Source organism: Bos taurus, chromosome 4 (genome assembly GCF_002263795.3).
Source record: "Bos taurus isolate L1 Dominette 01449 registration number 42190680 breed Hereford chromosome 4, ARS-UCD2.0, whole genome shotgun sequence".
NCBI classification, from domain to species: domain Eukaryota; kingdom Metazoa; phylum Chordata; class Mammalia; order Artiodactyla; family Bovidae; genus Bos; species Bos taurus.
Genome location: NC_037331.1, coordinates 22,957,056 through 22,969,856, shown reverse-complemented (window position 1 = coordinate 22,969,856; position 12,801 = coordinate 22,957,056). Strand labels below are relative to the sequence as shown.

The window sequence follows — 12,801 nt, the reverse complement described above, 5'->3', positions numbered from 1 at the left end:
AAATCACTTATTTAATATACCATAATATAATACCTTAATTTCAACTTGTGGCCAGGTTTGATAAAAATATCAGTTTAAATTCATACATGTTGAGAAGTAAATTACACTTATGATTATACACTTACTTAATGTAGAGCTGATAAATACAATATAAAGATAAATTTTTATAATCATAATCATCTTCTTATATTTATATCCTGCTCCCACTGAGATGAATCTCTGGTTACATTTACATATTGAATTAGAAAGTTAAAACTAATGATGGGATCAATTATGCCCCATACTGAGCTGTGCACTTTGGAATGACTTTGAGAAAACAGGAGGGTCAAAAAAAAAAAAGCAGCCACAGTGCACAGTGGTTTCAAGATTATGCTAACAGATAAGCATAGGAAGGATTGTAATGGATGATAATGTGTGTTTGTCAAAGGAATCAGGCTTTTCAGGGGAAAAACCTAAAGGACATTTCTAATATAAACATTTCTGAGAATTAGAAAATATATAGGCTGGGTCACGGAGGTTGCTGCTCAGTTTAAGGCAGACTGTATAAGAACAGATGTCATAGGAGTCCCTTTATGATCCCATTTGTTTGTTCTTGTAATTCTTTAAATGTATTTGCTGCATCTCAGGTGAAGTAGAATCTGCTTCATGTTTGCTGTTGTTATGCAAAATGATAGTTTCCTCTTTCTCCTTCCCTAGCTGCATAATAAATGTGCTTCTCATCTGAAACCTGAATGTGACTGCGGACCTTTGAAGGACCATATTTTACCACCCACCACAATCTGTCCAGTGGTACTGGTGAGTTTTTCCTTCTCATTATTCTGCTATGACTTGGGATTTCTGTAACTAACTGGTGCACCGTACCACTTGATGCTTTCAGAGGTCATTTTCCATTGATCAAGGCAGAGCTCAGTAGACCTAAAATACCTCCTTACTTCAGAGAAGACCTCTTTGCCCACTATATTTCCTTTTGCCTTCATGGCACAATAAACTTATCAGTAAGGTATGCTCTAACTGAAGCTGACTCAGGTTTTATCACTCAGTCATGTTGTACTTACCAGAAATTGTATAGGCAGAACACTTCCACATTTTACGTGTTTTATAGATCGAGCTTCCCAGAATAATGAAGTTATTCTTATGGGCAGTTTTGCTGGAGATGCACATTATGTATCTTCAATTGGGAAGTCTCTCACCTAAGCCAGAGGCTACTTAGAATGAGGACACCCACCTGGAAGAGAGCTGTGCACTGCCATGAAGTGTATTTTATGTTTTATTAGTGAACAATAAATTTAACTACCTGCAGAACAGTTACTTGATTCAATAAATATACAAGCGAAAAAAATGCGTAAGTAAAGTTACCTTGATAAGAGCAAATCCTGATAGAAAGAGAAGCAGCTATTCAAAGATAATATTCACATTACCTTTCAAAATCCAAATTGTTTCTAAAGTGAAACAGTTATTTTACAAAACAAACCATTTTATATCCATAATGCAGTTCTCATTTTTTTTAACAACATGGAAATTAACTAGCTGGAACTTCAGTTTGATGTAAAAAAATAACAACAACTAAGAAATGTTAGACAAATACTTTTGTAAAGGTCAACTTAGAAATTAATCAAATTACTCAATTTGCACCCACTTATGATTCATTTTGTAATTATCTGTAAAATACTGGATGTATTTAAATGCCTTTATTTAAAAAAATTAAAAACTCTTTATTTTCTCAAACTGCAAAGAAAAAGAAGAAGAAAATACCTCCATATTGCTGAGGATAGCAATAACCAATTCTAAATTTCCCTTTATCATGTAAGAATTATAAGACATCCTGTAGTAAATAAGATTAATTAAAATTAATGAGAGCCATATTAATTTTTTTATTCTTTTGTAGTATTTTCTTAAAGAGAAAGAACTTGTAGAATTTTTATCTATTTGCATTTGAAAAAATACATAGTAATTTTTACTGGTTTAGACGCATTCTTAATCTCAGATTTTAACTCTAAGGAAAAAATCTATTATGTCATTCTATTATCCAACTATCTGTGTAAAACCCTACTAAATTCAGTGAGCCAGGGGACTATTTCTTTGACCTACTTATGTCAGCCTCTAGTCTTATAAGCTCAAAAATGAGATAGAATCTTTTATTATCCCATCCTTCCTTTCTTTGAAAGAATCAAAGGTAAAGAACATGTGTTGAATAAATGGTTTTGTCTTGAACAATCTTGCAGACTCTTTCGTTGCTTTTGTAGACACTTTTGATTCTGAAGATTTATTTTCTCATTAAATCTTCCTAAGGCTTTTTATCATGATTTGTATCTCAGCATTTGCTGTATTATCATTTTCTTGGTACTAACTAAAGTATTAGGCACTGTTAACCACCTCATCCTTCATGAATGTCTACCTTCCTTGACTCCCATTATCCCACCCTCTCCTGATTCTTCTTGTGTTTCTCTGGATATTTGCTTTTCATATCTTTCCTAGTTTTCAAGAGTTCAGCCTGCCCCATATTGGTTGCCATCCATATGCCCTACCCTCACTCGCATGTCATGGCTTTCTGCTCTTAACATTCTTCCCAGTGAGATCTTGCTTAGTCATTTATTTCATTATTGTGTTAATTTGTACTAAGTTCAGCCTCTGCTTATGAGTCTCAAGCGCTCAACCTGGAGGCTCCATGTTGTTCACGTGCATGATATATTATTATAAGTAGTAACAGTAACTTCTACTTATTAAGCACATATATTATACCAGCTACTATGCTAAATATCTTAGTCCATTCAAAAAGTGTTTTTTTTTTTTTTTTAGTATTAACAGTGGAAAGAAGCCCAAATAAAATCTTTGTCTTCATAAAGTTTTCATTCCAGTGGTGGGAAATAGGCAATAAGCAAAGCAATAAGTAAGTTATTTAGTAGCTGTTTATGCCTCAGATGGTAAAGAATCTGCCTGCCATGTGGGAGACCCAAGTTCAATCCCTGGGTGGGAAAGATCCCCTGAAGAAGGGAATGGCAACCCACTCCAGTATTCTTGCCTGGAAAATTCCGTGGACAGAGGAGCCTGGAGAGCTACAGTCCATGGGGTCACAAAGAGTTGGGCACGACTGAGCAACAAACACTTTCAATTTTATATTAACTTACTGGTGGCATTTAAAGTTTAAAGGACAAAATTAAAGTGGGAAAAGAAAAGAAGGAATGTTGGAACTGCAATTATAAGAAAGCAAGTTAAGAGTTCAAGGAAAATAGAGTTCAAGGAAATAGTAGAGTGAAGAGTTGAGGAATGTGAGAGAGTTGCCATTGTGGCTCTCTGGGAACAGAACTCTGTAGACAGAGGAGTCACCCAGGAGGAGAAGCACAGACTCAGGCGGGATAAGCCTGACATTATCTGAAGACATTAGTGACTGAGTCTGTTTTGCAGGGCGAATAATAGCAGAGAATTTCAAATATGTCTTAAGATTTTCATATGCATAGGTAGGGACAATTTAGGCTATTCTAAGGTCGTTAGCCTTTACTGTGAAAGAAATTGGAAGTCAGACCAGATGAGAGAATGATCTGACTTATATATTTAAAAGAACATCAGTCTAACATGTGCTTACGGGCTAACACCCGAAATGGCACTTAGATTTTCTTTAGAAAAGTAGGAAGCTGCCTCATTGCTGAGAAAAAGGATAGTTTGAGAGTTTTGCAGATCAGGAAGAAATTACACAACAGTCACTTGGAAAATGGGAGCTATGTGGATCAAGGAAATACCAGATGATTGCCAGGGAATAAGGAACAGTCTTGGATTAATAATAGTGAATTTAGAACAAGATAAGTAAACTTGAATGGGTACATTTCTCTGGTGATATTCAGTCTTATTTCTCCAGTTATATTCTAATTCCAGGAGTAGAATAGCCATGGGTCAGCTTTAATGAGAATGTGTTTTACCCAATATGATCAAAGGAGAGGGAATCAAAGGAGTTGAGAGTGTGTGCAAGCAAGTAATTGTAGGGATTGGCTATGGATTTTAAGCTGGGAGACAAGGGAAGTTAAAGACATGGAGAGTACAGTACACTAAGGGATGTTAAAAAAATACATTTGTGGATTACAGCGGGATCAAAGATTGTTGAAATCAACCTTATTAATGTCAAGTTACCAGAATGAGTGAGATAACAATTGAGGTTATGGAGGGGTTGCAGTTATTGATGATGATAGGTATGAATTAATTTAAATATCACAGTGATGCCAAAAAGTAAATATTGTAACTTTCTCGATTTTACCTATGAGAAAAGTGAGAAACAGAGAGATTAAGTAAATTTTCGGTGTCAGATGGCTATGAAGTAGCAATCCAAGATTAGAACCCAAGAACAATCATTCCAGAGCTTGTACAGTGAGCTCATCATTTCTAGCCTTTCTCCAAGTCCCAAGATAGATCTTCTCCTATTGGCCTTTTCTAGAACCTTCATTTTCCAACCTTCCCAAGCCAGAAGCCTAAGAATTATCATTGGTGCTTCATCTTGAATATCAAATTTATCACTAGGCAGCCTATATTGATGTTCTTACTTCTCTCTTTTGCCTTCAACCCAACTGTAACTGTCTCATATGTTACTCGCAGATTGTTTTCCAGAATTTTCCTAATATTAGTAGAATTATTATAGAATTGCCTCTTCTTTGCATTCTCCACACTGCTTCCGGGATCCACTTTCAAAAACACAATAAAATATTTTCCTACTCAAATATTTTAAAATACTTAAAATATTTTTAGTGATTCCTATTTGAATTACAAACTAGCAAGGAAAACAAGGCTCTTTAACTGAATCACTCTACGTAATCGCTTACACACCATCTTACACGCTAGAAATCAAGCTTGAAATTCTCTAAGTATACCTGCTCTCCAAAGCCTTTGTGGTTTTGTACAAGTCAATAAATTGGCCTGAATCACTTTGCCTTGTTGCCTTGCTAAGTAGAAATTAAAGTTTGCTTTCTGATCATGAAATTAGTACCTGATTCTTAAACCCATTGCCTATTTAAATACTAAAACTTTAAACAAATTAATAAAGTTGTTCTGCACACAAAATTGCTTAATATGCTTCAAGTGATAGACTCTGAGGCTTTTTAATTTGTGAACTTTCAATAACTTCCCAGCTGTATCTGCTACTGGAATTTTTAAACTTTCATTGAAAGAAAATCCTTAGTCCTCACACATAATACAATATTTTTTATTCTCTAATGCCAACTTTCTTCTTAAAAAATATAAGTTCTCAGTTTCTCATGATCACGTGAGTTTCAAACTCAGTAGCAATGTGGTCAATAACATTATTTATAGCTCATTCTAGAAAATATGGAATGAAGAATTAAAACCTAACATTTTATTGAAGTTTTTAATCCCTTTGACTCTGTTGTCAGGAATCGGTTATTGAATGAGCAATGTAAACTTACTACAGATTAGATATCTTATCTCTGGTTGAAGCATTTTAATGGCATACTTCTAGGTCAAGGTCAGTAACAACAGTCTTATATTTTAGAGCATCCCTTCAGGTATTAATTTTATTCATTTATTCTTTAAAATTTCTATACCTCTCTTCTCAGACCCCAAACTCTCCCAGATACTTATTAGCTTTAATGATTCAATAGATATGTGCTCACCTGTTATGAAGATTAGCCAAGTCAGCATGTTCTTTGCACTGATGACATGCTTTTATAAGCATACACTAAAAATTACTTCCACAGTTAATTTGTCTTGATAGTGTCTCTTTCCATAAAATAAAGCCAACTATTCTGAAATTGAAATAGAAATGTAATCAATGATTCCATATATCAAATATAATCATGGATTTCTGGAATTGCAGTTGATTTCTAGCATATTTTAAGTATACGATCAAAAGAAGCTTCATCGTGTAAAAGTTATCTACGTTCTTTGTGACTGTGTTTATGAACCTATAATGCTTTCTCTGAGGATTTTCCAGCAAAAAAAAAAAAAAATTAAAATGATTAGAACTATTCTGTCTCTACTTCCATACTGAAGATAATTCAGAACTGTTTACAAAGTAGATTTCTTGAAGGTCTATCCTCATCTCACTTCCAAACAACTGGAAAGTGAATCCAATCCAATCCAGTTAGTCAGGGCTCTTGATCAGCAGCTTAATTTCTAGAAAAAGCCATTAACCCTTACCAAATGATAGTCAAAACAGATGTTCTTCCTTTAATGGACTCCATAAAAAATGCATTCCTGATTCTTATTTCAGATGATTCTCAGAAATCTCAGATTCCCAATCCCACTCAAATGTCAATGTAAAAATGGTAATAATTTCATATAAATCATGACCTGAGGAGCATGAAAATTGCCCACTCTCTCATGAGTTTTACTCCTAACCCAGGCAGATTTGGCCCATGTTTTAGTCCCTCAGAGGGACTAAATTATTTGCTTTAATTATTTTGTACCCCTGTGTCATCAACCTACACTGAAAGGCTTTAAAAAAATACTATGAAGCTGCTCCGCTGTAACGAAAAAGGTATGTTTTTAGAGAGTCCTTCATTTCCTAACAGAAGTCCCTTTCTGCTCTGTTTATCATCGTTTAATAACCTCTGAATGTTAGTATTATTATCCTGTTTCATCTTCTATCCTTAAGAAGAATAGAGTTAAATTTATACTGACGTTTGACTGTGATGCTCAGTTGTATGTTATTTATTTCCGTGTGCTAGTCTGTGTCTGTTGTTATCCATTTCACAAATTTTGTTCACTATAATGGTCTCATTCAGTACTTCTCAAATTATTTTTGATAGTACAAAATTTTTTTAGGTCCCAGAAATCAATGGAATAGGCCAAATAGAGTCCATCTGATTTTCAGAATAATTTTACAGTGGAAGCTTTAAATTTGATACTTCCCTAGAACTATGGTCTGCTGCTGCTAAGTCGCTTCAGTCGTGTCCAACTCTGTGCGACCCCATAGATGGCAGCCCACCAGCCTCCCCCGTCCCTGGGATTCTCCAGGCAGGAACACTGGAGTGGGTTGCCATTTCCCTCTCCAACGTATAAAAGTGAAAAGTGAAAGTGAAGTCGCTCAGTCGTGTCCAACTCAGCGACCCCACGGACTGCAGCCCACCAGGCTCTTCCGTCCATGGGATTTTCCAGGCAAGAGTACTGCTAGTCTTACATTAATTATAAATTTTATGTATTTTTTTCTAATGATAGGCTGAGTGTCTATGATTACATGTGTTTTTATAATAATTTTCAGTTTGTGTTAGGGTTTTATTCAATTAATTCTGCTCCTGTCAACAAATGCATACTTGCGATGTCTCCTGAGGAAGTAGCTTTTTTAACTTTTTATTTGAACAGCAAAAGCAGATCACCATAAAAATCATTTCTATTATATTTAGCTCTGTGATTTAATTTTCTCTTTATAAAATAATTACTTTACATTAGAATTTAAAAGCAAGCATTTTGATATTTGGCAAAACTAATACAATTATGTAAAGTTTAAAAATAAAATAAAATTAAAAAAAAATAAAAGCAAGCTTCTATTCTCTAACAAGGGGCTAATTAGTAATTTTCTATATCAACATATATTAGTAAAGTTGATAAAATATGGGGACCATGTAATGTTGATTACTTTAAATCTGGATTTATATTACATATAAGTATCCATTCTTCATGTAACTGTTAAGACTATGCCTTTAAATTGTTTTTCAGATCATTGTTGATGAACAATGTATATTATTTTTATTTATAATAGCTGTAGCACCAGATTCCTCTTGTTTTTCCTTCTCTTTCCTTCTTTCTTTCTTCCTTTATCCCACTGACTTTTATGGAAGTCACCAAAGTTAAAAATTCAGATAAGAACTGTTCTCTTATTTACTGTAATTTTGACTCTGTTGGGCAAGACGGGCAAGGAGATTACATTTCCAGTGTGTAAATCTTGGCTTACTAGGGCTTTTCAGTGAACAGAATCTTCATCTATTCTGTGGGTAATTCAAAGAGTAAATGAAAATTTTCTTGAATGTAAGATGCTTGAGCTGAATCTTGAAAAAAACAAGGATTTGGCCAGCAAATGCAAAGTGAGCTTTATATGGATAGTCTCAGAAATAAGAGAGCACAGGGTGAGATCTTGAAACAACAAAATGTTTATTAAGTTTTATGAATAAATGCAAGGTGTGGAGAGACAGACAAGACAAAGTCTGAGATGCTGAAAAGCTTGACCTTTCTTGTCAAAGAAGTGGGCTTTATCCAATATAAATAAAGCACTACATGATCAGATTTGTGTTTTAGAAAGATAATTCAATTACAGTAAATTTAAAGCAGAGAGCAGAGGAGGCATGAGAGTATAATGACTAGGTTGTGAGGGGAAAAAAAATCACAAAACACCAACAGAGGAAGAAAATGAGGGAAAGAGGATAGAAGATCGTAGCAGAGAACAGAATATTAGGGCTTGATTTTATTTCAAGATAAATTAATTTCAGAGGATGGTAAAGTCCATTATGTTGAACCAGAAAATGAGTGTTAACCCTTTATTGTATGAGAAGTATGCATTTATTGTACATAACTTATTAAAATAATATGAAATGACTAGAAGAACATTTAAAAGTCTCTAAAACAGTTATATAAGAACAATTATTAACATATCAATAGAACCACTACTTCGGAGAAGGCGATGGCACCCCACTCCAGTACTCTTGCCTGGAAAGTCCCATGGATGGAGGAGCCTGGTAGGCTGTGTGTGGTCCATGGGGTCGCTAAGAGTCGGACACAACTGAGTGACTTTACTTTCACTTTTCACTTTCATGCATTGGAGAAGGAAATGGCAACCCACTCCAGTGTTCTTGCCTGGAGAATCCCAGGGACAGGGGAGCCTGGTGGGCTGCTGTCTATGGGGTTGCACAGAGTCGGACACGACTGAAGCGACTTAGCAGCAGCAGCAGGACCACTACTTAAGTTTACCTGTTGATGTTTAAATGTTTATTTTGGCGTTTTTATAATTAGCCTTGACATATCATGTACCATCCTATTTTAACATATAAACTGACATCATTAAGTGTCTATGTATTTCTACATACTGTGTAACATCACTATTAATGGTTGTATAATATCTCATTAATTGAAGATATGGTTCAGTTGAAACAATGTTTATATTTAGCATATTTGCAATTCTTACTTTGATCTTATAAATAACACTTTAGTGAACATCTTTATGAAGAGTGTCTTTTCCAAGTTGCTCTTTAATCAGAACTACAAAGTATTACTTTTTCCCCAAACAAACTTATTTTTTTCTGCAAATGAATCAGATTTCACAGTTGTTTTGTTTTTTTCTGTACTATGAACACACCTCCAAGTCAGGAATACAGAACAGAGATGCATCCTAAAGTCAAACACTAGTTTTACAGTCACAAAGAGTCGGACACGACTGAGTGACTGAACTGAACTGAACTGATTCCTTATTTAAACATTTAAAAGATTAATTTGGTGGGACTATTTTATCTTACTTTTCAACAAACATAATATTATCAGAATATACTGTAAAGATAGTATTTCATTGATGGGAAGTGATATAAAACAAAGAATAGGTTCAGCAACATGCTTCTTTGGACCAGTTGGGGTGTGTTCTTCCTGGAACATTTTCTCTTATTGTAATATCCTATTTAAATTCACCTTTATGAATCCTATTTAATATCACCTTTAAATATCCTATTTAAATTCACCTTTATGAATGCCAAGAAAATAAATAATAAAACTTGTTAGCTCAGAGAAAGGAAAGCAAAACTACTGAGAGAATATAGGTTTTAAACATAGCCTTTAGACTTGATTCATATGATTCTAATTCTACCTTTCTCTTCTTTATTGTGACTTTGCAGTGTGGCCAAGTCATGGTATTGCTGAGGCGGCAATCTGTGTATCTCTAGGTATAACAGCCTCAGAGAACCATATGTCTCTATTAACTTTTCTTCTTATTCCGATCTTTCTTACTCTTCCACTATTATAAGAATTCTACTAAATTATGCATTGTAGATATGGGAAGTCTTAAATAGCAGAGAGTATGTTAAATCTTTCCTTCGAGCATGTGTTTACTCCCCAGTGATGTCAGAGGCCTGTTAGGGAGTGGAAGTATCACATACGCTTTCTTTGTCACAGTCCCAGGATTCTGAGTTCTTCCTGTCCCGTCTTTCACTTAACCCTAACCAATGACTGTTAATAGCAACAACCTCAATACCAAACATCAGCTCATTAAAAGAAGGAGGGAGATATTTGAATTCTCTGTGATTCTGAATGTTAGCTATTGAATTCTCATTAACCTTATTTCCTGAACTAGTCAGAGAGTGCACAGAAGTGTAGAGAGTCTGGGAGAGAGGTGTGAACAGTTGGCTAAGGATGTGACTTGCTGCACGTTTTATTTAACATCATTTCAGCTGCTTCATTTTCCATTTACCTCTTTAACCTTAACCACAGTTACTAAAGTCATCCATTTCCTTGAAATTTCTTTATGTAAGGTACCATAGGTTTGTGCCTATGTAATTTTCACTTTTTGTCTAAAGAGTGGAACAAAGCACATTGTCAGTGCTCAATAAATGTTTCATCAATGTCATTACTTAATATTCATTTAATTAATATTCATTATAGATCAATTCATAATTGTCATCAGAGTAATGATAGGCAAGAAGGAATCTCATTTTTCCCCATATTTTGAAAATCTAACTCAGATTCAATTTCATGATATTATTCATAAAGGAGAGCAGCTTTTTTAAATTTATTTTTTACATACATAAAATTAAATTCTGAATGTTCTATATTTTTTGCCTGTGGTTTTTTGCTTCAAAATCCAATGAAGGATATATTATTGGAGAGAGCTATAATGTTTATAAGATATCTGTAGATCCATTTTGTTTGTGCATAGTCTTCATTTAAAGGGCCATAGTACTAGAAGGCTGAAAAGGACCCAGCATCATTTAGTAATGATTCCATCATCTGTACTTGTAAGGTTAACCATTTATATATTACTTTGTCTTAGTTAGTTCTATTGGTTCCTGAAGAACTCATCTTTATGCTAACTTAGGCTATATTATACAGAATATGTATACCCATAGGCAAGGTCTAATATAGAAGAAAAGTTAATATATCATAGTTAATATTCTTACCTAGTGATTATGGTAGAATTCTATTTCTGAGACTAAATGTTTTTAGTTTATTTTTAATAGGACTGCAGAAATAGTCCTACAAGTTTCCATGATATTTTATGTCTAAAATATTGCAGTATCCAGAGCAAGTTATAACATTTTTTTTAAAGAGACAAATGTATACCTTTTTGGTTTTGTCAAAAATAAAACACTGGTACTTCTCTGGTGGCACAATGGATAAGAATCTGCCTGCCAGTGCAGGGGACATGGGTTCAGTCCTTGCTCTGGGAAGATTCCACATGCCTCGGAGTGGCTAAGCTGTGCACCACAGCCACTGAGCCCAGGGTCTAGAGGCCACAGACAACAACTGCTGAGCCTGTGTGTTGCAGCTACTAAAGCTCGTGCACCTTAAAGCCCACATACTACAACTACTGAGCCCATGTGCTGCGACTGCTGAAGTGTGCATGCCGAGAGCCTATGCCCTGCAACAAGAGAAGCCATCACATGAGAAACACATGCACTGCAGCCAGAGACTTGCCCCCACTTGCTGCAACTAGAGAAAGCTCGTGCAAAGCAACAAAAACCCAGCACAGCCAAAATTAAAAACAAACAAGCGACCCCACAAAAAAACAAATGACTAATATGGGATATACTGGAAGTTCAGTTACTTGAAAATATGATTGAAATCTAAAACCTGTAGACAAAAATGAAGCATTAAAAATATTCAAAACCTAAAATCTATGAAATAGACTCAAAATAAAGAATATCATGTGTATGCCTGACTCTAATGTGAGGATGTGAGATTATCTATTAGTGAATTATTATTCGACAACTTATTACCAACAATATTCTAGGCAACTTATATGAATATACAGTGAGCAGTAATATAAAACGTAATGTTTGTGCCAAATTGTTAGATTTAGAAATTTATGTCAAAGTATCCTAAAAAGTTGACAAAGATAATTCAAAAATTTGTACCTGAGTTACTTAGTAGCCTTCAGAAAAGGGGGAAAATATTGATTTGACAGCATTCACACCTTAAACACTAATGATTCTCTTAGAGGAAACTCTTCTTTTTGTTAGTGTTATTACTGAGACTCAAAATTAGTTTCTTCCATATGAGATCGTATTGGTATGGGACTATGCTTTAGTAATATTACTGTAATCAGTCTGATAATGTTTGTTTCCTTTGGTTTCACTTTTTATAACAACTGTCAATGCAGACTGATGGCTTGTGGCCAAAGTGTACTTTAGTGTAAATGAGTCTACCTATTGCCAAAATAAAATAGTAATAATTCTGCAATAAGTAAATAAACAAGCATAGCAGTTAAAAGGTAGATGGATGTAATAAATAAAGATTGGAGCAATCAGACAGATGAAAATGCTGATAAAGTTACATGACCAAGAATACTAAATAAAACATCTCTTTCACAGCATACTGATTTGAAAGGGATATCTAGAAGGTCAAGAAAATATGTGGAGAAAAAAAGTAATGCCTTAGCAGAAACTAAAATGTATCAGTATCTACACAGGGAAAATCAGCACTGAGAGCAACTGAATCAGTAATTTGGAGGAAAAGGTTAAGAAACTCCTACAATGAAAAGAGAATGAGCAGATAGGAAGAGACCTTGTGTGTGTGTGTGAACTACCCCGTAAACAAAAAATTAAAACTATTATGTCTAAATATATTGAAGAAAATCAAGTTGAACTAAAAAGTGAGTGCTCAGTCTGGTCC

The 12,801-nt window shown here is 34.5% G+C and overlaps 1 protein-coding gene across 9 annotated transcripts in view; it reads left to right on the top strand.

Moving 5' to 3' along the window:
- The window catches only part of DGKB (diacylglycerol kinase beta), an 875,335-nt gene that overhangs the window by 292,436 nt on the left and 570,098 nt on the right, over positions 1–12,801 (top strand). For all 9 annotated transcript variants that reach the window (XM_059885674.1, XM_059885677.1, XM_015468340.3 and 6 more), the window contains one exon: positions 697–795. In XM_059885674.1, coding sequence (XP_059741657.1) covers positions 697–795 — 99 coding nt within the window. The remainder of the gene's footprint in view (positions 1–696; positions 796–12,801) is intronic.